This window comes from Alligator mississippiensis, chromosome 5 (assembly GCF_030867095.1).
Source record: "Alligator mississippiensis isolate rAllMis1 chromosome 5, rAllMis1, whole genome shotgun sequence".
Classification (NCBI taxonomy): Eukaryota; Metazoa; Chordata; order Crocodylia; family Alligatoridae; genus Alligator; species Alligator mississippiensis.
Genome location: NC_081828.1, coordinates 180,176,431 through 180,200,918, shown reverse-complemented (window position 1 = coordinate 180,200,918; position 24,488 = coordinate 180,176,431). Strand labels below are relative to the sequence as shown.

The 24,488-nt window shown below is 41.2% G+C and overlaps 1 protein-coding gene across 3 annotated transcripts in view; it reads left to right on the top strand.

Moving 5' to 3' along the window:
• ITGA8 (integrin subunit alpha 8) overlaps positions 1-24,488 on the top strand; it is a 174,737-nt gene that overhangs the window by 96,843 nt on the left and 53,406 nt on the right. For 2 of the 3 annotated variants that reach the window (XM_006271243.4, XM_059729045.1), the window contains exons 21-24: positions 860-952; positions 7,759-7,838; positions 12,573-12,653; positions 19,988-20,093. In XM_006271243.4, coding sequence (XP_006271305.3) covers positions 860-952; positions 7,759-7,838; positions 12,573-12,653; positions 19,988-20,093 — 360 coding nt within the window. The remainder of the gene's footprint in view (positions 1-859; positions 953-7,758; positions 7,839-12,572; positions 12,654-19,987; positions 20,094-24,488) is intronic. The other variant, XM_019497862.2, reaches the window with a different exon arrangement.

Sequence of the window (24,488 nt, the reverse complement as noted above, 5' to 3'; positions counted from 1 at the left end):
GAGAGGCAGGCAATCTGGATTACTTCTCTAGTTTAGCCACCAGCTTGCTGTCTGACCTTAGGCAAAAATCATTTTCTGCCTCAGTTTTCTCCAGCATTAAAACATAGAGCATGATACTCACATATTTACATCTGCTTGAAATGTCAGCATGACAAGTGCTATAGCTCTGCAAAATTGCTCTCTAAAATGAACTGGCTGGGAAAGGGGACCCTAAGGCTCACTGCAAAACAGAATCTGTGGTCAAAAATCCAACTTGAGGGTTTGTTTGGCAGGGAGATGTACAATTTCAGAAACGGTTCCATGTGCTCTCTTGTGATGACTACAGGAAAGGTCCACCCTTTATGTAAGTAAAAATCTAGTTCCTTTGCTGTTAAATGTTAGACACAGTGAATATATTCAGAAATAGCTAATACTCTAAGCACCCTTGCCATATATTAGGAAATATAACTCCAGAGCTGTCCCATGGTAACTTTCTCAGTCACCTGTGCCAGAAAAATACCATTTGTGTGAAGTATGCATCAACCTGCATAGCTTTCTTCAATCCAGTTAATATTTCAGTTATTGTCTTTATAGGCATAATTCACTGCAGCAATTATGTAATGTGTTAGAAGAAATAAAATGATATCTCTGTGTGTCTTAAAATATTGGTTCATTTCCTTTCTTTTTTTTCTTTCTTTTTTCCCTTTCTTCACAGTTAAACTACCTCCATGACTGACAGTAACCAGTTACATATTCATGTAGAGCTCTGTACAGGTGTTTGAAGTCAAAAGAAATTTCACAGTAAAAAAGGCATCATTTTCCCAACAGGATACATTTTGCTCTGACCTTTGACCACTGGGCTGGTGTTCTTTTGTTACAGGCACTACATGTATTAAGCTGTGATTACAAGATGGAAAATGAAACTAGAATGGTGGTTTGTGATCTTGGAAACCCCATGGTGGCTGGAACAAATGTAAGAGAAAACCAGATGCTTTTGCTGATGTTTATCTAATTGAATTTTAAGGGGAGCAAATGGAAAACTATTCCATTAGTGGAATATGTCCTGATAAGCAGGAACTAAAACAAATACTTTATCTTGACAGGAAATTGTTGATGTAATAAGATATAGCTTTATGCTTCTAAAAGACTAATAATCTGGTGTTTCAAAAAGCTAATGACTTTAGAACCTGTTTCTGATTGATCTTTGGGATAAATTGGACTAACACCATTAAAATGACTGGATTTGGAGCAATGCTTGGAAAGGAAAATCCTGATCTGTAATATGTTAGATGTGTTCACATATTCCTTTTAATATTCCTATATAGTAAATGAAAGCCTCTTGGGTCTGATTCTGATTGAACTACAGCAGCATAATATTATTCTTGCTAATTTATACTAGTGCAATTAGGATGGATCAAACCCATTATCCTATAGATTTACCTTATTATTGCCCTAAAACTTTTCCAAGGTGAAGAAATATTTATTTCTGTTTACATAGATGAGATACCAATAGCAGTGCCTACAAACAAGAACTGAGATGAGTATCATGGTGTGATGCACTATTTTAACTTTTTCTCTACTGAATAGTTTGGCAAATACATTAATCTAAAGTTCTTGACAGACTCTGATCTGTTCATACTGTTCTACAAGATATGTATACCTTCAGGTACCAGAGACATTGTATATTCATCTGTTCCCCTAACCTCCCTGTCTTGTATTTCCCTGATTGGAATGAGGATTTTTATCCAGTAGCCAGCGTGGTATTTTTAGCATATTAGAGAGCATGTCTAGGCTTCCCTGGATGGTATTAGGAAATGCTGTTGCAAAAAGTCACCTTGCTCACCAACTCTGGCCAGCCTTTAAAAAATAAATGTAACCACTCTAATAATTGTGTCTGAGATCAAGTGATGTTAAGTGTACCCTGGACACATGCCTAGGCTGCTGCTTTAGATTTTGGCCATTAGGCATGCATAAACTGGGAGCAAATGAGTGGACTGCATTGCCTTCATAATGCTCCGTAACACCATTAGCATGTGAAGACATGCACTTAGTGTCACTGTAATTAGTAATGCAGTTATTTTGAAAAGTACTCCAGCTGCAATCACTGAAGATGTGCTGAGGAGATCATGTGTGGCTCTTGGTTAAGTTTGGGTTTGGAAATCAGAAGTGTTGCCTATTCCACTCTCTCAATACTTCAGCAGAACAGTTTGGAGGAAACTTGAGTGAACCTGGCAGTCATTTCTTTCCCTAAGAGCCTGGTCCCCTGCATCCCTCTGGAATTGCCCGTTCACACTATGGAATGTTAGCAGAGCGATTCTTTGGCTACTGCTGCCCTCTTACTCCTTTACTGTTTATTCAAAGGTCTCCTTCTAGCTCTTGTCTCCCATATACTCCTGAACTCAAAATGCTAACCAAACCAAGGTTGGGGAAGATCTTGGCATTTGTACCTCTTCCCCATCTATCCCACCAGTTCCACTGAATGTAAGCTTTTCTATAAACTTTACTTCGCCTAAAGCAGCTGGTACTCTAAACTGTAATGTCAAATTGAGTCATTCTCACACTGAGTCCCATCCCTGTTTTCTTTCAAGATCACGTCCCAGTCGGAGATATATGTATTGTTATCAAACATTCCTAAGCAAAATGCCTCATTAAGATAGACTGCGGATTGAAATAGAAAACTGAACATTGAAGTTCATAAAACTACTTTAAGAACACTTTAGTGTAGTGTATAAATTTTCTTATAGCTAGTGAAGACAGCTTTGGAAAATTAAATGATATGAAGCCTTTAAAAGACAGACATCAAAACATCTAGAAATACCAAGTGAACTTCAGACTGTAAGTTCATCTCTGGAACTATTTCTTATGGAGGCCCAGGAAAGGTGGAAGGACTAGAATTCCTAGACCAAACCATTTGTTTAGCATATTAACACACTTCCAACAGAGAAATACCAGCCATTTCTACAAATCCCATAAATCATGAATGGCTGCTCTAATCTAACTCCAACTTTATAAAACAATTCTGTTCTGGCAAGAGTTCAGTTATTCTTAAAATATTCACTCATAAAGAGACATTTTTGTGGAACTTGTTATATAAGGCAGCGAAGAGGGAACAGGAGCAGGTCATAATCAGACATTCCTTAAGCCCTTAACTATTAGGTCACTACAGAGACTATTCAGTGCCCTGAACCTCCTTGGCTTTAAGACCAAGACCAACTTCTGAGGACTAGGCAAGAGATGTCAGTGAAGTACCCAAGAGCATAATATTGCTGCGGTGAAACTCAAAACAGTCTACAGTTTCATATCTTCACAATGTTTTATTAACAGAATTGCAGGATGCCTGGCTCTGTGAATCCATGGCCATTTGCTATCCATGAAATACCCTTGGCCTTATTCATACAGATAGCTGAACTACATTAGGGAAAAAAAGAAAAACCATAAAACGTGTGGCCCAGAGCGTAGATATAGCATTAGATTACTATTACATAATAAATATATTTGCACTATTGCATAAGGCAACAGGGATAGGTTCAGATCAATTATTTAACTGAACAGTTTGTATAGTACACAGAGGTGCATCTACATGTGCATTAATGTGCTTTAGTTAATGTGCATTAAATCTAGTACATCCAAGCTCCTATACACATACAGGAAGGCTGCTTCAACACACTGTAATTACAGAGCATTGAGTCTGCTGGAGCATGGTAATTACTGTGCTCCAGCAGGCTCCAATGCCACGTGTATCAGTGTCCCTGCGCTGAAAAACTGGTGGCAAAGGCACTTTAACTAAAGCCCATTCGATGAGCTTTAATTAAAGTGCCCCCACTGCCATTTTTCAATGTGGGGACACTGATACATGTGACACTTGGGGCACTTTAATTGGTGTGGCTCCAACAGCCACACAAATTAAAGTGCCTCCTCCACTCCCGGGGCACGTCTGTAAATGCCCTCCATTGTGACGTACTAGGAAAATGCACATTAACCTGTCTTAATGTACATTACCTAAAGAGCACAGGGCATCTATACAAGAGTGCAGAGGCTGCTTCGACATAATGGAACTCCAGCGCATTGGAGCAGACTCACTCCAACAGTCTTATACATCTTGTGTATCAGAGCCCCATGCTTAAAAATGGCAGCGGGGGCACTTGAACTAAAGCTCATTGAATGAGCTTTAGTTCAAGCGCCCTCACCATCTTTTTTAAGTGCGGCAACACTAATACACAAGACTAACGGCGCTTTAATTAGAGCAGCTCTCAGAGCCACTCTAAAGTGCTCCCCTACCCCACCCCTGGAACACATGTAAAAGTGCCCACAGTTTTTAAGTGAGGTTTAATGTACATTAGTCTACTTTAATGCGCATTAACTAAAGAGCACAGGGCATTTACACACAAGCAGGGAGGCTGCTCCAGTGTGCTGTAAATCCAGCATGTTGGAGTAGACTTGATTGAGTCTGCTGGAGTGTGGAAATTAACATACTCCTGCAGCATCTAGCATCATGTGTATCAGTGTCCCAGCACTGAAAAATGGTGGCAGTGCACTTTGAACTAAAGCTTGTCGAATGAGCTTTAATTCAAAGCACCTCACCGCCTGTTTTCAGCATGGGGACACTGATGCACATGGTGCTTGGGTGCTTTTAATTTGCACAGCACACTAATTAAAGTGCCCTCTCCCTGCCAACCCCACCTCCCAGAGCACATCTATAAATGCCCAGTTTTTTAATTCTACCACTTACTGGAAAGAGAGGCTCAGAATTGAACAAAGATTAGAAATGAATGGGGAGAAAGCTAGCTTCCTCCAAGAGCATAGGGATTTTGCCCTATTCTGTTTGTGCATACAGAATTCATTGTTAAAGAATGGCTGCCTTCCATATGTACTATAATACACTTTTAAACAATAAAAGTTTTTGTGGGTTGAATGCAGGAAATGTAGTTTTAGAACTGTAGGGGATATGACATGGTACAATAATAAAATACATTACAAAATAAACCACTTGGAAATTAAATGAAAACTGTTTTAAACTTATGCAAGTAAAGATTAATCTCCTGTAAACTCTCCAAAAGGTCAAATAATTATTACAACAAATTCATCACTGATGTAAACAGGTACAAATCCTTGGGCCCCAATGGAACTTGTGGCACTAGTTGCATATGTGAGCATCTTTGGCCAATTATTGTTAATAGTGTCAAGGACTACTAGCCACAGGGAAGATATATGACCACACAGATTCAACATCTGTAGCTCATTAGAGTTGAACAGTGCTGTTTCAAGGATTAAATCCCCTAAATAACGGATTAAGACAGGCTGACAGGGTCCCAATAGATCATCAGAACTGCAGTGCATGTCTGCTTCATTAGGTGAGAAAAGAACTGTATCTCTGCTTCACTACATCTCTGTTCCATTAAAATTCAGAATTCGTGTAACAAATTCACCATGCATTTAATTGAACACAATAGGACAGATTCTGATTTCTTCACATGATTTTATTCTGTAGGAATTTTGCTCCATACATTTAAGCATTTCAGGATTGTTTTTAAATGTTTGTGAAGAGGCATGATATGTTATGTTATTATAGTTGCATTTTGCTGCTAACGATAATTTAGGGTGCCTGTACACGAGCATGGAGGCTGCTCTAATGTGCTATAATTATGATTAATTGAGTCTGCTGGAGTGTGACAATTACCATGTTCCAGCAGGCTCCTTCATCTTACATATCAGCCTCCTCACACTTAAAAATGGTGGCGTTGATCTAAAACTCATTGAACAAGCTTTACTTCAATACCCCTGCCACTATTTTTAAGCGTGGGGATGCTGATACGCAAGGTGTGGCAGTGCTTAAATTAGAGTGGCTTTCAGAGCTGCTGTAATTAAAGTGCCACACCTCACCACCGGAGCACGTGTAAAAGTGCCTTTACGTGTAAAAGTGGCTCTTGGACTCAAGTAGCTATTCAGCATCTGATTATTTCAGGAATGGTATTTGTCCATCTTAGAAACTCCTCAAATGATTATAATCACCAGTAATTGGGCTGCTAAAATGTCTGAAAGATAAAGACTTGAAGTTTTAGCCTTTTTTATGCTAATAATATGGCTTTGGCTATGAAGGGAATGGTTGAAACTCTACCTGAAATACGGAACTCCAGACTCATTAGAACTCACTGATCCATTACTGCTAGTGAAGAAATAGAAGCAAAAGGAAAGTATCCCTGATGATATTAATACAAGATAGTTGCTCAAACATGACAAATAGTGAGTAACTGTAAGACTTAAAGGGAAAATGTGCTCCTCTAATTCATGAAAAAAAAACCCTTGTAGACTATCATCTACCCTTTACTAAAGAGATCACCCAAGAATGGAGAAGCAAGTAGGATAAGAAAGCGTCTCCTGCTCTTTAATTTGCTTATCTTAAAAAAAAAAAAAAAAAAAAAAAGTGAAAAAGAAGTTTAATCATCCCAAATTCTGCTTGAAAATGGAAGATTGATAGCCCGACTTCCCAATGACACTTGAAATTCTTGGGAGGATTTACAAACTACACGTTGAATGAAACACAAAAAGCATTCTGAAAAGAGCAGAGCATGCCTAGTACATAATCAGGGAATGTATAGCAAGGCAGTGAATGTATGAAAGTGGTCTAAGAAGGATTCAGGGGACTTGAAAGATTACCAGCTGAACAAGCATCTACCAGTCTCAATTCTATTTCCATTAGCCTATATTCTTTGACCACAACATTTAAACTGAGATGGCTGTAACTAGCATGCTACGTACAGCTTTGTTAACAGCCCTCTCTCATGCTCTGACTTTGTCCTGATTGTGGTATCCCAGACATTTAAGTGGGTCCAGCATGGGGTTAGGAGACTCCCACCATACCTCACCATAAATCTTCTCCAGATAATGCCCAAGGTACAGCTCGCTCTTCAGAATCCTCTTGTCTTTTCCTTCTGAGGGGAAGAGAGTGTACCAAAAGGGGACGTCAGTCTGAAAAGACTTCTTAATTTCCTCTCTGCTACAGGCACAAGGGCCAGCAGTGAAATTCCAGCTTCTTGGCCTTTAACTGCAAGGAACAAACTGGCAGTTTCAGCATCCACTCTCTGCCACTGTGTGACCCAGGATACTGGGCAAGATGGACCTATGGTCTGACTCAGAAAATGGCAATTCTTATATTCTTATGACAAACAAAACACTTGTACAAATTCCTATGTTGAGTTCAAAGTCCCAGTCCTAGTAACTGAATTATGTCTACCAGGTGCTGTAAGGAAGGTGAGCAAACCCTATGAAGCATCTGCCAATTTGACTTCAAATGGAGCTGTACTTTCCTGACCTCTAAACAAGCAATTAGTCCTATCTACAACATCCAAAAACAAATGGGTCCTACACTACAACTAAACTCAGGGAGGTTGGTTGAGGCAGCTAAAGGGAGAAAGCTTTAAATTATTTTGGGGAGGGAAACAGAAGTGAGGGACCATTTCCTTTCAGTTGGCCAGTAGAAGACTGTGAGCTTCTGGATGAGAAGGGCCCTGCTCCTTCATTTCCAGAAAAAGCCTCCCTTCTTTCTCTAGGTCTTTCACTATCCAATCAAGATTCCCATCTGATGAGAAAAATGGCTGGCATTTATTTTAAATTACCTAAATTTCAGGCTTATCATGTCTCATATCATAATTTAAACTTTAATTAAACACTGTACAAATCAGAAAATTGCACTATAGACAGCACAGTTTTCACATTATGAGTCATGTCTTCAAGTCCTACCACCTTTTAATAACTGGTTATTTCATTTGTTCTTTTTCCTAGTTCTCTACAGGCATCCGATTTTCTGTTCAACATTTTGAAAACGCAGATTTCAGCATCAAGTTTGAACTACAAGTAAAAAGGTTAGACATTTTACCAGAAGCATACCGATTAAAACTCTCTAAGTATAGGTGTATGTAAACTAGTGCTTATAAGGTTTATTGTAAGTTGACAAGGACTGGTTATTCTATAGCACTTACTTTGCGGCTGTCTTCTGGATTTCTAAAATCAGACGAGACAGCCTCATTTCTTTTTAGTTAAATCAACTCCAAGAATAGTTTGTGTCCCATCAGAATTTAATTTAACTAGTTCTGGTTAGTAATTTTTATTGGTCTCCTCATATTTTACAGAATTCAGATTTGATTCTTCATATCAGATTTGTTTAATTGAAGGCTGTAGTCCAGGTTGTGGAAACACCCAGAAGTAGGAGACAAAAAAATGCATGCTTCTTTCTAACACACCAATCTAAGTAAATAGGAAGTCAACAGAGCAGATTAAAACAAAACGAAGAAAATATTTGTCCTGTAAATGGACTTTTTAAAACCATTTTTTTTTCAGAAGAGTTTTCTAAAACTTTTTGATTAGAAAAGTAAAAATCTGCTTCCAGTGTGATCCCTGGGAATGAAAGAATGTTTTCTGTTTCTCTACTAGCCATACCCACAAGGGTTGTGATCATGTGTATATGATGGAGGTCCATCTGTTACTGTTTACTAGGTAGTGCTACTAGACTTATTGGTGCAATGGTGGCAGCACATGCCATGTTTTTGTAGTGGCTGACAGTGCTCTTACTTCATCATGCTTATCAAGTCACTGCTCAGAATTCTCAATGGGGTCTCTCCCTGCTCCACTCTCAGTGGCTTGATGGCCAACACATGGCCTTTAACAAACACCTTGATCACATTAACTATCACATAAATAACACAGACACTTAAAATGTGTGAGATATTATTTTTAAATGTCATTTTTCAAAGAAAAGGTCCAAAACCAGTCATGAATACTGGGAAAGGGTGGAAAGCCACATGCAGGGCTTTATCTTCCTCAGCAGGTTTCAGTCCTCCCCCAGGGTTCTGGCATGGAGTGTAGGAACAATTTTAATTTGATGATGATGATCCTAGTGCCCAACTTGTAGAAAGTATGCAGAGAATGTGATGAACAAATGTGTTTTCTTGCAGTCTTGATCACGTTCCCCTCCCACTTACCCAGCACCTCATACTGTTGTACGATCCCTATAAGGAGAGATATTCAGCAGCATCTTAACCTACACCCCTTTCCCAGCAGGGTTAGCTTCAATGAGAGTACTCAACCATATGTTACATATGTGGTCAGCATAAGACAAAGGAGTGACTCAAGCTATTATTACACTAAAAATGTAATAAGAACGAGATGTTTCTTGTACAGCACATGTAATTAAAGATATTCAGGAATTTAGAGAGTCGTTTGCTACAGAAGACTAACAGAAATTCATAAGACACACATGATCCAAAGCTGTAAGCACTCTAACTTAATTAATAACAATAAATAAGATTCCAGGCATATAACATAAATCCTCATTGTACATATGTGGGGATTCTCTTTTCATATGATTATACTGGATAGAGTTTCTAAGTCTTTATGGGCAGGGAAGGTTTCTAAATTCTTTATATGTAGCAAGGTAGGGTTATAGGAAGAATTTGGTGGAAAGCTGCTACTTCAAAACAGACATGAATTCTCAGGGAATTGACAGATTATATTCCAAATAATGAATGTGATGTGTGCACGTACAGGAGAAGAAAACGTAGAGATTATGGCTTGAAATTTAAAATGTCCAGCACTGTATTTGGAGATTGTTTTTTGTGTTTCTGTAACAGAAGTAGGAAAGTTTATGTATGTTCTAAATTTAAGTCTACTTCATGAAAAATAAGGAAACAGGAAACCATACTGAACCTAGAGGAAATAATCAAGTATGGAAAGAAGTGTAAACAGAAAGCATGTTTGACTTTGTGAATGTCAGCATGTTATACAGAGGAAGCTTCCATTAATTTCCTCCAAAACCATATGTAAACAATAAATATTTCTACATACCAGTATTCAGAATCATAGCTCACCCAGAGCAAACAGGGAAGTTTCTCTTGCAGGAGATAACCAGTGATGCCTGTCACGTCTGGTTCTTTTTTTGAGAGAGAGAAGGATTTCTCAGGTGATACCTTTTATTGGACGAAATATGTAGGTTGAGTAGACTTAGGCGAGTTTTCAAATGCAAGACATTCTTTATCAGGTCTGACCAGAATGAGGCTGGCACAGCATCGTAAAAACCAGTAGTGGGTGGGGGTTAGAGAAATCCCCAGGGGTAGCTGATATGCAATTAGCAGAAGAAAAGAACTTGATTCCTGGGAGAACAAAGTCTGTCAAAAGGGCGGAGTTTCATTCTCACTTTTCATGTTTGGAAGAAGTTTAGAAGTTGAGTAAAATATAATATGCCATAACACCAATATCAATGTTCAGTCCTTGGTTCTTACTATTCAGCCAGTTTATAATTCTTTGTTCCCAAGTTTACCTTTTACAGGCTTTGGGTAGATTCCCTTTGAGCATGAGCATAGTGAGGTCAGAGAGGGAGTGGTTGGTTGTCCTGTGAGGAATATGCTCCTAATGGTGCATGTGTGTCTGTCCTTTGTATTTTTTCTGTGAGACTCCATTCTGGTGCATAGTTACTGTTTGGTTTCACCCACATAGCTGCCATGAGGAATTTTATTAGGAACATTTTCTGTACAGAGGTGTGTGGTGTATTTAAGTATATAGACCCCTTTACTTAAAACATTAGTGAATAGATGCAATATCATGAGATGAAACATGACTCTAGAAAAATGTGAGTGCCCCAAATATTTATAACCAGTACTGATACTGTATGATTGGTCTGACTGAACTCTGTGAAGGTACTGCCTTACAAAGAATTGGAATACGTCTTATCCTAACAAATTATTGTTATAATCAGCTTTTTATTGAAAAACAAATTTCAAGCTTTAACTCTAGTTTCCTACCAGCTTTCCACAGCTGCAAAGGAATGACAGTGGAGGACTAAATCCAAACTTAAGCTGATATTTGGAAGGGAAAATGCCTATATTTACAAATAAATATAAGCTGAACAGAGAACAGTTCACCTCCACCCTTTTTATAACCACCCTTTAAGTATTTGAAGATTATCAAATTCCTCCTCAGCCATCTTTTCTCCAGACCAATTTATGAGCATGATATCAGTGATTCTTTGCCCTTTCCTAAAGTTGAATTGTTCTTGTATGAATAAGGCTTCAACCAATTTACAGGCGAGAGTAAACCTGGAGGGCAGTGTAGCTCTTCATCCAAACACTTGTGATTTCTAAATTATATAAAAATTCATGTAGAGATTTACTGTTGAAGTGAACCTGATTTGCTTCATTTATTATAAAAATGTCAGAAATCCTAAGTATATATTGTAAAATTGATTAGTGGATGCTAAAATTATATTTTACATGTTGTAGTTCTGTTGAGAAAAACACTGCTTTAAGATGATTGAAAATGCACATTTTAAAGCATATTGTTATTCCTTTTTATTTATGTACACCTTGTTTCTTGCAATATTTTTGTAGTTTCTTAAAATTCTGTGTTGTCTGAATTTTCCTAACATCCCATAAATAGGGACCTACTGAAAATGTGATTTTGTGGATTTCGTGAAATACAAATAAATTCAAGCTGCCCTAATTTAGGCATTTGGAATGAGTAAAGTCTGGATCGAAGCAGAATTACCCTATTACTCCTCAATAGTTAGCCACTGAGAATGCCGGCCTGTTCAAAATGTTTTTATTTAACTGATGCTACCCAGATGTGATAACAATAAACTAAGACAGTAATAGGATCTCAACTCTACTGGGAAAGGCCTGCTTAGGAACACTCATAAACTCAGCACCATCAGTCCCAGATGAAATAAATCCGAAGTTTCTAAATATTTATATTGAATATGCTTATGTGCTTGAGCCCACAGATGCTTCTCACTTGAAAGATTCTTGACTTCATGAATAGTTCTGCCAAAGTGAAAAGGGCTATTTAGACTAATTAGAGGTTTGTGGCTTTAACAGGACTCTTATTTAGTGATAGAAAAGCTGAAGACCATCTGATCTTAAATTGGGGGATCCATTTTTAATGCTGAGCAAGAACTAAGGAAGGAAAAGATGGAGGAACAAAAACCAGTTCATTTACTGACTTTCTTCCTAAGCAATTGTTTTATTCTTCAGTCACAAATTTAAAACAAAATATACTGGAAGAAGAGACAGTTTTTAGCCTTGTCATGCTTGCATGCATGAAACTGTCCCTTATTTCATTAGGATTCCCACACACAGGCAGATAGCTGGGTCAAGCCAAATAGTTTCTATAGTCTCACAATTTAGCTAAATAAAGATAAGAAGTTTTTCAAAGTGAAACCTGGTTTGGTTGTAATATTAACACATTCAATGAAGTCCATTAATATACAGTGCGAGAAGAAATACAAAATAACTTAGACTAAATAGAAAATCAGGATATAAAAATAAAGGTTATACTTTTTTTAGGTTACAGCAGGTTTTTGAGATTATATCTATATATCTACATAGTACATATACCTTATTATTTTATTATAGCTCTGTGTATATCAACACATCTATGCAATCTAGCTACAATCGGGTTTTTTTCTTGGTTCTAAAATCAAAGATATCATATTTCTAGTACTATCCCTACCTGATTAGTTTATGGTAGACACTGGGATTAATATAATAACCATGACTTCAGAGTTTAGTTAAATGCCTGTTTTTAACCTGTGTGCAAATTTGTTCTAGTTCTAACAAGGTTAATTCCAGCAGCAATTTGGTTAACCTTCAAATTAACATCAGTGCTGTGGCTCAAGTACAGATCAGAGGGTAAGCTTTTTAACTTTTCAATTCCAATTCATAATCAGTATAGACATGTGTTCGTTATTTTATTTATGTTGTGTTATTTAGGGCCCAGTCCACCAAGGTCTTTCAAGTACAGAACATTAACTGATTTCAGAGTGGTTACCACAAGTAGCTTTATAGGATGGAAATTATAAAACTGGATCCAGGCAGGTAAAATAAATTGATAGACATCTTTGTTCAAGTAGAGCCTCACTGAATTTTTTGGCACTCTATGTATATGCACAATGTCATAGGATTCCACACAGACCAGCTCTGTCTGCCACACATGGCAAGAGAGGTCAATCTGTGACCCACAGGCCAGATTATAGGGCTCCATGGGCTGGATCCAATCCATGGATCGTATGTTTGACACCCTTGAACTAAACAGGTCTTGATTCTGACCTAGTTTGACAATTCCTGTGTTTTATCTTCTCTCAAATAAAGGGAAAAGAGAAAGGCAGGAAAGCAGAGATGCACAGAGATCAGGCCCTAGGCCTCTGCATTGCTCCTGCCTGCTGGCCCTGCATATTAGGATTGGGCCCTTGGGCACTGTGCTGCTCTTGCCCAGTCCCATATTCCAGGATCATGGCCCCATGCTTCCCTCGCACATTGAGATTGGGACCTAGGGCTCCACACTGCCCTCAGGCACTGAGGTTGGGCCGCACATCACTCCCAAGCACCTGAATTGGGCTTGAAGTCCCCTCACCACCCCCACGTACTGGGACCAGGCTCAGAAGCCTTGCACCATGCCCCACACACCCCCACATGCAAGGAGAGGGCCCTGTATCACCCTGCACATCCAATCCTCTGCACAGGGGCATACTATCCAGCCCACAGGGCTCCCCGTGGGTCTGGAAGTTTGGGAGCAAGATGTGCCACTGCTCCCCCGCTGTCAAATTTTCAGACCTTTGGAGAGTCCAATGGGCCGGATGACCTGACACCCAGACTGGATCTGGACCTTGGGCTGGGGGTTAAGCATCCCTGATTTAATAAATGTTGTGCTGTTATTACCATTTATGAACCTAGCACCAAAAATCATTCCAAGTACGCTATATAGGTCATAGAGGGGATTTAAAGACCCTGCTTAAAAAGCATAAAACCTAAGAATATCTATCTCAGAAGTTTCTATAGCATCTTTTACCTCACCTGGAGTACTGTGTCCAATTTTGGCCTCTGCACTTCAAGAAAAATGTGGACAGATTGGAAGGAGTCCAGTAGAGAGCAACAAAAGTAATTAGAGGCCTGGGGAATATGACTGATGAGGAAAGGCTAAAAGAACTAGGACTGTTTAGTCTGAAGAGAAGTCTGTCTGATAACAGTCCTCAAATATCTCAAAAGATTATTATGAAGAGGATAGAGAGAGATTTTTCTCTGTGGCTGTAGGGGACAGCAATAGGAGTAATATCTCATAATTGCAGCAGAGAGAATTTATGTTGGAAATTAGAAAGAACTTTCTGCCTATGAGGGTTGTTAAGAATTGGAACAGGCTACCTAGAAGTTGTGGCATCTCCATCCCTGGACATTTTCAAGAGTAGGTCAGACAGACACTTGACTGGGCTGGTTTAGCCATGGATGATCCTGCCTTAAGCATGGGGCCAGACTAAGTGAACTCTTGAGATCCCTTCTTGCTTTACTTTCCTATGATCCTATGTCTAAGTGTTTCCCAAATGAAGAAGATTAAAGGGAGACCAGGTACATTTGAAGGAAAAATGAAGGAGAAACAACAAAACAGTAGTTACTGTTAAATGTGCTTAATTTATAAAAAGAAAAGTGTATTCTTAATGTAAAGAATTATAATTAATTTTACATAATTTCATGACATTATGAGAGTTAGGAACAAGGATTATTGGGAAGAAAACTAGTATTTGTGAAGAATTTTGGTGGGGGCAAGGACTAAAACAAAAGATTATGGAAAAAGAAGGTACAGGAGGAGAAATTAGAGGCTGAGGAAGAAGGGAGCAAAGGAGACAAAAGAAAGGGGAAAGAGAGAGAGAGAGAGTAAATGAGTGTTGGGGGCTGTCAGAACTGGGTGATGATCAGATCATGGAATGGCAAGAGTTTAGAGATAATGAATGAAACCAGTTCTATGAACTGCTTACTAATTATAATCCCCCAAACAAGTGAAACCTGGCAGAGAGGTGCCATGGGGGTTGGACGTAACGCTTCAGTCTAAAGCCAGTAATAGTGTCAGCCAGGGAAGTCAGTGAGACTGAGGCATTTTTTTTAAATTATTGCTGAGACGGAAACAATTGTGGATATATTCTGACATCACAACTGGCTGAAGACACTGCTGTTTTGAGGTCAGGAATTATTGGACTATTAGTGTGCCTTGTGTTTCTCAGTGATTTTCTGGATAGTTGCTTGTCCATTCCACAACCTCTCTGGATAGCCTGCTCTAGTGCTTAATCTCTCTTACAGTGAGAAAACTCTTCCTAATATCTAACCTAAATGTCCTCTCCTGAAGTCTGAGACCATTGTTTCTAGTCCTGTGCCCTACAGCCACAGAGAACAGTTTGCCTCCACCCTTTTTATAACCACCCTTTAGGTATTTGAAGATTATTATCAAATTCCTCCTCAGCCACCTTTTCTCCAGACCAATTTATGAGCATGGTATCAGTGATTCTTTGCCCTTTCCTAAAGTTGAATTGTTCTTGTATGAATAAGGCTTCAACCAATTTACAGGAAAGAGTAAACCTGGAGGGGAGTGTAGCTCTTCATTCAAACATTTGTGATTTCTAAATTATATTAAAATTCATGTAGAGAGTTACTGTTGAAGTGAACCTGATTTGCTTCATTTATTATAAAAATGTCAGAAATCCTAAGTATATATTGTAAACTTGATTAGCTGGATGCTAAAATTATATTTTCCATGTCGTAGTTCTGTTGAGAAAAATACTGCTTTAAGATGATTGAAAATGCATATTTTAAAGCATATTGTTATTCCTTTTAATTTATGTATACCTTGTTTCTTGCAATATTTTTGTAGTTTCTTAAAATTCTGTTGTCTGGATTTTCCTAACATTCCATAAATAGGGACCTACTGAAAATGTGATGTTGTGGATTTCGTGAAATCAGCATTGCCCGCAAAATTGGGCAGTGCCTGTGAAATCTGCAGGTGGGGGTGGGCGGGGAGCAGAAAACTTACTGAAAAGAAGTCCTCAGGGTGCTATGGTAGCCCGCCAGGGCAGGGAAGCAGGGGTGGGGGTGGGGGGAAGGGTCTTTCTGCTTAAGGGACTGTGGGCAAGATGGCTGGCACCCTACCCCTCACCACTGATTGGTGACAAGGCCTGCCTGTCATTTGGACCTTCCTCTCTCCACAAATTAGAGGCAGGCAACCTTCACAGCCACGCAGTGGTGTGGAGCCCACGAGGGCCACTTGGCCAGTCAGAGGCATGGGGAGGGCCACCACACTCTGCCCATGAAATGGCTGCCTGGCTCCGCATTCTGCTTATTAAATGGGCAGGGGGGAGAGGGGCGGGGGAAAGCCACTCCAAATTCAGTAGGTCCCTACCCATAAAACGAAACAAGTTCCCCAGTCACTAAAGTAGCGTTAAAATGGAGATCTTTATTGGAAGAAAAGTTACAGTGAAATTTAACAGATTAGGCCGTACACTTAATTTAAAATGCTGTTACTTTTCTTTTTTTATATACTTATTTATAATCCTTATTTGTTGGCTTTAATTCATTCTATCTGGTACCTTTTTATAATTCAAGAAAGTATTTTAGCAGTATAGTTAAGACTTCGCTTAACATAGACTTTCCCAGCAGCTCCAGATTCCCTCCAGTTGCTCTTATCCAAGATCTCTTTATATCTTCTGAATCTGGGAACCAATATTCTGCAGGAAAAGTTATCTTAAACATTTGGTTTTATATGACATTAGAATTGGACCCTGAACCCTTTTTTTCTTCCAGAGACATTTGAAAAATCAGCATTTGTACCAACAGCATTCAGTCTTAGTTGTATTCCTTGAGGAAAAAACTGCAATTTCAATAATGTTTAGACTAAAGGGAAAGCTAATTTTAACATCAAAGGTTGGAAGGCCATGATCATTATGTTATGTTTTTAAATAAACATTATCCTGAGTGAAATAGTCATTTGTAATTTTAGGTTTTTTAATAATTAACTTTTGGCTTGAAACACTAACTTCCAGTTCTGGCCAGGAACATATTGAAACTCCATGCCTTTTGTCAGAGCTACATAATTTTGAAATCAGTACAGAGTGTTTTTTAAAGCAATATTGCAAAAAGAGTTGACCAATAACAAAGGGATAATACTTTATCTGATTATTATTTTAACAAAGCGGCTTACTTCCAACACAGCATTATTTCCAGATGTTCTGGCCAGAAGTCATCTGCCAGGCTAGAAAAAAATATTATTCTGTGATTGTTCAAGATCTCAACAGCTAAACAGGATTAAACTTCATGATTTGAATGGGAAACCTTGAAGGAACTTACAGGTGCTGCAGGAAATAGTGTTTGTAATATAGATAGGAATTTTAAGACTACTACTCAATGGTTTTTCTTTGGAGGAAGGGATGGAGAGAGAGAACAAGAAAACAGAAATATTTATTTATATATATATATTTATTTATTTATTTATTTTTAAGAGAAATTCTAATTTATTTTGGAGCTGGAGGGACAAGAAGATAGTTTCAGTACAGTATTCTTGTTCTTTGCCCTTATCATTTTTATGTCTTTTTATTGTTTGGGTACTATAATATTCTGGATATTTTTCTAAAATTTTCACTGTGTTTGTGAATCAAAACAAGAAAGATTGTCAAGTGCTTAGGAGACTACCCAGGGGCTTTGGGAGCCCTAGATTCAGTTCCTTGCTCCAGTGAACTTAGGAACTTAGTCAATTTAGGAAACTCAGTGTGGATGACGTTCACAAGAAAGTTAGGTACGTCAGTGTCGACTATTTCTGCAGCTAAAACTTAGGCGACTCACTCGGGGAGTGAAATTCACAAATTCAAGTGAGCTGCCTCAATTCACTATACTTTAATTGGGGAGTTAGGCACTTGAATGAATGGGGTACACAATGTCCAGTAAGTTGAGCAGGGGGACACCTAAGCCAGTTGATAGGAAACACCAAAAGGAGATCAAAAACTTTTTTTGTTTTAGGCACCAGGTGAGACTGAAATTTTAAAACCTGAACTCCCTGCCTGGATTTAGGGCCTTGTTATATGGTAATTTTGGGCAACTTCTGGAGCTCTTAACCCTTGGATTGTTCGCACATGAACACCTTAATATGGCTTAAAGCACTCATTACGCAACACAGTTATTCCACTCCAGGGCAGGATTATCTCTTGATTCGGACTACCCAGCTCCTGTTCCATTAAGGTGTGGCCACTCCCCACAGATGTGTCCCTCAAATTGAAGGTGTGAGTGCTTCAAATCACTAAGCCGTTAATATTTGTGCAGCTCACAACATAAAGTCCTTAAACAACTAAATAATTCCTTCATGTTCAGGCAACTGGGTCACTTCTTTGTTTTAACAGCTGGATGAAGGTGCAGAAAGGAATGCAAAGTTTATTGGGCTAAACAAAGAGTACAGACAAACAAGGACATAACTCCTTAGACCACTAATAAAGAGTGCTCTTTCCTGAGAAGAGAGAGTCCTGGGTTCCTGTCCCTGTTCCCAATGCTCTTTATGCATTTTCCTTTAAAATTTTTGATCCGATGCATGAACAGTGTTTCTGTGAATCACTCCCTTTATATATAGGTGCCCAAATTAGCTGAATATGAGCCAACAGCAAGCCCTTGTTGCAAAGAAAGGTAACAGCATACTGGGCTATATTAGTAGAAGAATTGCCAGCAGATCAAGGAAAGTGATTATTCCCCTCTATTTGCTATTGGTGAGGACACATCTGCAGTACTGTGTTCAGTTTTGGGGCCCCCACTACAGAACTACACTGTACACTACACCCCACTACACCCACTACAGAAAGGTGTGGATAAATTGGAGAGAGTCCAGTGGAGGGTTGCGAAAATGGTTAGGGGCCTGGGGCACTTGACTTCCGAGGAGAGGCTGAGGGAACTGGGCTTATTTAGTTTAGAGCAGGGGTTGTCTTTGAAAGGTCCCAGGGGGTATGCAGGGGCAGGCAGGGTTGGACACCGCCACCCCATACTGCTGCCTCACAGAAGCGGAGCGAAGGCAAGAGCAGGGCCGCACAGAGGCTGTGCTGCCACCACGTGCCACCCCCCTGCTCTGGGTCCGGCTGCTCACCACCTCTTCCCCCCGCTTCCCCACCCCCCTCCACGGCTGGCCACTCACCATTCCTCCCTCCTCCGGGGGCGTACACTTATTAAAAAGGGGGCCACCAGGGGTACACTTATTAAAAAAGGTTGAAAACCCCTGGTCTAGAGAGAAGACTGAGGGGGGATTTAATAGCAGCCTTCAACTACCTGAAGGGTGGTTCCAAAGAGGATGGAGCTAGATGTTCTCAGTGGTGGCAGATAACAGAACAAGGAGCAATGGTCTCAAGTTGCAGCAAGTGAAGTTTAGGTTAGATATTAGGAAAAACTTTCTCAAACATTGGAACAGGTTACCCAGAGAGGTTGTAGAATCTCCATCCTTGGATGTTTTTAAGACCCAGCTAGACAAAGCCTTGGATATATTTGGGGACAGTCCTGCTTTGAGCAGGGGGTTGGACTATATGACCTCCTGAGGTCCCTTCCAACCCTAATTTTCTATGATTCTATTATTTTAAATTCTTCCTAAATCTCATTTTATCTGCCTGGATTCCTATCTTGCCCATGGTCTCCCTATGCCTCAGTTCTTCTTGTATAAGAACTGAACACTCTGCTGCTTCCCCTAAGGTTTAATACCTAGGAGATTGTAAGGCATTCATACATACAACAAGAGGCAGACAAAGAAGTGCCTAGGATAGATTTTTTTTAAATGCTTCAAAAGGAGGAAATTCAAGTGTTAGATAATTTCTACATGCTCTGGGTTGAGCAAAAACCCCTCAAGTTTTATGTAAACCACTAACCAAAACTTATACCACCCTGATGCATATGATTTAAATGCTTAGGCATATAATATTTTTCCATCAAAATCAAAAAGTGATCAACCCCTTCTCAAGAACAGTCTATCTTTCAAGTGAAAGCTGAAAAAGAAGTTGCGACTGTTTGAATCCACTGAAAATTCTGGGGCACTTCTTGAAAAAATTGCCCTATTTACCGAGTCCAGTTCAGGAAACAGTCTGTCTAAATCAACCTTCTTTGTAGTTTCCATTGGATAAATTAGTCTTAATTTTGTCTAAAGATAATACATGTGAAACTGTGGCTCTTTTAACCTTTCTCTCTATATATTACAGTGTGTCTAATCCTCCACAAATTGTTTTGCCACTTCACAACTGGAAACCTAAAGATGAACCTACCAAAGAAGATGACCTTGGCCCTTTGGTAGAGCACATATATGAGGTATAAATTGCAAGGATGTAGATTCTCACAAGACTTCACAAGACCTGATTCTGTTACCACTGAAATCCCTGGGAATTAGGTGCTCAATCAGAGAGGAGATACAGGTCCTCAGTCTGAGAAGTACCAGTGGTTGGGGCAGACAGACCCCAGCTGCGGTCCCCTGGGGGCAGAGGGGGCAGGGAGGGGGGAATAACCCCTCCATCCCTGCCCCCTCTGCCTCAGGGGCCCTGCTGGCTGGTGTCTGGCTGTGCCCCCACCACTGCGACAGTAGGCCTGTGCGAGTTGGAAACGATCCAATCCAGCTTCTGATCCGGCCGCTTCGGATGACCGCGATCCAATCTGGAGCTCTGGACCGGGTTTCCGCCTCAATCTGGCCAAAGCGGCTACGAAGCTTCAGAGCTGCCTCGGAGATCCGGCCATAGGGTATAGTGGGGAATCAATGAAATACCTAGAACTTTGTTGTTTCTAGTCCAATTTGGATGAAACTTGCAGGAGTGGTAGCCTGTGCTGGGAGCATGAAACCTGCCAAGTTACAAGAATATTGGTGCAGGGGTTTAGGGGAAACTGTACCACAAATTCTTGAAAGCCAAACTCATGTCACGGCTATGTGTTACACCACAGGGGGGTGAAAACTGCAGGGGTGGTAGCTCTTACTGAGGCCATAAATCCTGCCAAGTTTCAAGGGATAGGTTTCATAGATTTTATAGACATTAGGGCTGGAAGGGACCTCAGAAGATCATCAAGTCCAGCCCCCCACCCAAGGGACAGGAAGTCAGCTGGGGCATAGGATCCCAGCAAGATAAGCATCAAAATTTCTCTTGAAGGTGTTCGAAGTACCACGTCCGATGGCAGGCTATCCCAGACCTTGGGGGCTCGGACAGTAAAGAAATTCTTCCTTATATAAAGCCTGAAACGGTCTTGCAGGAGTTTATAACTGTTCGACCTCGTCGTCCCTTGGGCCGCTCTGGTGAACAAATGTTCCCCCAGATACTGGTGGTCACCCCTGATAAACTTATAGGTGGCCATTAGATCACCCCTGAGCCTGCGCTTTTCCAGGCTGAAGAGTCCCATAGCTCTCAGCCTGTCATCGTAAGGTCTGTTTTCCTGACCTCTGATCATGCGTGTGGCTCTTCTCTGCACCCTCTCAAGCTTCTCCACGTCTTTTTTGAATTGTGGGGCCCAAAACTGGACGCAGTACTCCAGCTGCAGCCTCACCAAGGCTGAGTACAAGCGGAGAATAATGTCTTGGGATTTGCTTGAGAAGCATCTATGGATGCAAGCCAGCGTTTTTCTCACTTTACTAGCCGCAACATCGCATTGAAGGCTCATGTTCATCTTGTGGTCAATCAGGATCCCCAAGTCTCTTTCTTCCGTAGTGCTAGCCAGCGTAGCACTGCCGAGCCTATAAGGATGCTGCAGGTTTTTCCTCCCAAGGTGGAGAACCTTGCATTGTTCAGTGTTAAAAACCATCAGGTTCTCATCCTCCCATTTGCTGAGCTTGTCCAGGTCAGCTTGGATCGCCCTCCTGTATTCTGGTGTGGAATCTTTGCCCCAGAGTTTGGTGTCATCGGCAAACTTGGCCAGTCCGCTTCTGACTCTAACGTCCACAATTATTAATGAAGATGTTGAACAATATGGGTCCAAGGACAGAGCCTTGGGGGACCCCATTGGTCACAGGGCACCATGACGATTGACTTTCGTCAATTACCACACTCTGGGTCTGACAACGGAGCCAATTTCCCAGCCAGCAGATTGTGGTGGACCCAAGGCCTCAGTTGGCCAGTTTCGCCAAGAAGTGATCATGGGATACCAGATCAAAGGCTTTTTTGAAGTCAAGATATATGACATCAATCTCCTCTCCCTTGTCCAGGTGATAGGTCACCTGGTCATAAAAGGAAATGAGATTGGTCAAGCAAGACCTACCCTCAACCAACCCATGCTAGCTATCCCTCAGGATGTTGGCATTGGGCAGTCCATTAAGGATGGCCTCTTTAATAAACTTTTCTAAGACCTTCCCTGGGATAGGAATCAGGCTGATGGGCCTGTAGTTTCCCGGATCCACTTTCCTCCCTTTCTTGAAGATAGGCACAACATTGGCTTTCTTCCAATCATCGGGCACTTCACCAGAGCACCAGGAGTTCTCAAAGATCCATGCCAGGGGCTGGGCTATGATGCTCGCCAGCTCCTTGAATACCCTGAGGTGCAGATTATTAGGGCTGGCTGACTGGAAGATGTCCACCCTCTCAAGGTGTTCCTTCATGAGGTCAGCATTGATGGAGGGCAGGGAATCTCCCTCACCCAGGCCTCCCTGTCCCATAGTGGGCATGGGCTTCCATGGGACTGATGAAAGACTGGCACAAAGTACCCATTTAATAGGTTGGCTTTTTCTGGGTGTCAGTTGTCAGATGTCCTATCTGGTTTAGCAGGGGTCCAATGTTGCCCTTGCTTTTCCTCCAGCTCCCCACATATCTGAAAAAGGACTTTTTATTGTCTTTGATACTTGAACCTAGTTGAAATTCAGTTGCAGCCTTGGCTTTCCTGGTTTGCTCCCTGCAGGACCGGACCAGTGCAGAATATTCTTCCTTGAAAGTGAATCCCATCCTCCATGCTTTGTAGGCCTTTCTTTTTAGCCTCAGGAGGTCTGCTAGATCCCTAGGTGCAGGGGTTTGGGAGGAAACTGCACCCCAAGCTGCGGACAAGCAAAACTCATGCCATGGGTGACCCTGCGTGTCTTAAGGCACAGCAGGGTGACAGCTGCAGGGATGGTGGCCCTGCTGTGACGGCTGCCAGCTGTTGAGATCAGTGCAGGGGGGTTCTGAGGCCCTACACCCCTAGCTGCTGAAAGACAAAACTCGTGCCAAGACTGTGTCTGTCTTGGAGCAGTTTATTGTCTGTATTGATTCTTTCCTCTCCTTTTGTAGGTGCTAATTGATGCTCGTTAAGTTGTTATGTAGTAGCTAGGTCCTGTGTATTGAGCTGGTCCCTGAGTGAATCATGACTGATTGATTGGTAACTGGTAACACAGCAGCTTAGCAGCCAGGCCTACAGTAGTGTCTCCCCTCCCCGCCCCAAGCCAGACATAGTCAGTCCCACAGCACCCATGTCATGAATTTTGCTTGTCCGCAGCTTGAGGGGCAGTTCCCCCCAAACCCCTGAACCAATCTTCTTGAAACTTGGCAGGCTTTGTGACCTCAATAAGAGCTACCAGCCCTGCAGTTCTGACCCCCTCTGTGTTGTAACACCTAGATGTGACAGGAGTTTTGCTTTCAACAATTTGGGGTACAGTTGCCCCAAAACCCCTGCACTGATCTTTCTGAAATTTGGTAGGCTTTGTGGCCTCAGTAGGAGCTACCACCCCTGAAGTTTTCACCCCACTATGTTGTAACACCTTGATGTGACGACATGAATTTTGCTTTCAAGAACTTGGAGTACAGTTCCTCCCAAACCCCTACACTGATCTTCTTAAAACTTGGCAAGCTTCATCCACACTTCAGAGTCTACCACCCCTAAAAATTTCATCCATATTGGACAAAAAACAACAAAGTTTTATAGCTATTTTATTGTTTCCCCATTATACCCTATGCCCAGGTCTCCAAGGTGGCTCTGAGGCTGCTCAGATGCTCTTCAGAAGCTCCGAACTGCTTTGGGAAGCCGATCGAGGCCAGCGCTTCGACCCGGACATGCTTCTTCAGACCCCAAAGCGTCCAAAGCTTCTCCAGATCTGAAGCTCTGTCCAAAGCCTTGCACATTCCTATGCATCAGCGAGGGGGGAGCGGCTGGTGGACCCTTGCCCGGGTCCATGCCAGTGGGACAGGGAGTGGACAATTAAACAGCTCCCTGGCCAGTTCAGTCCAAACTACTGCCTGGGCTGTCCATGTACCCCCAGCACAGCTTCCCTGCAGCAAAGGGCACACTCTAGCACCACCCTCCCCACCCCCCAGCTCCTGGTCTGAGCAGCTGTAGGCATGTGCCTGCATTTCCTCAGTCCAGAGGGAATGTCCATGCACTTGCAAATTGGTCCAGCCTAGGCAGGTTAGCCTAACCTGGAAAGACTGAATCAGGATGTGGCTTTTTTAATATCTATCCCTAGCCTTAATGAAAATATCCTAAATCAGTCCTGGAATAAGCAGGCACAGTTCCTTTTAGTTTTCACAGGAGAGAAAGGAATTGACATATTTACTCATATCCAAGACAAGATCCCCACTCCATTCAACATGGGGAAAATTGCCCCTCTTGTATTTGAGAATAAGCTGAGGGGCAAAGGTAGACTCTGCCCAAGACATTGCCCACCCCGCACATGCTCTCACAAGTTGGTGGCAGCACGGTGGTGTGCCAGGCAGGCAGCGGAACCTGCCTGCACACCTGTAAGGTGCTTCGCGCCATTCCAACTCTCAG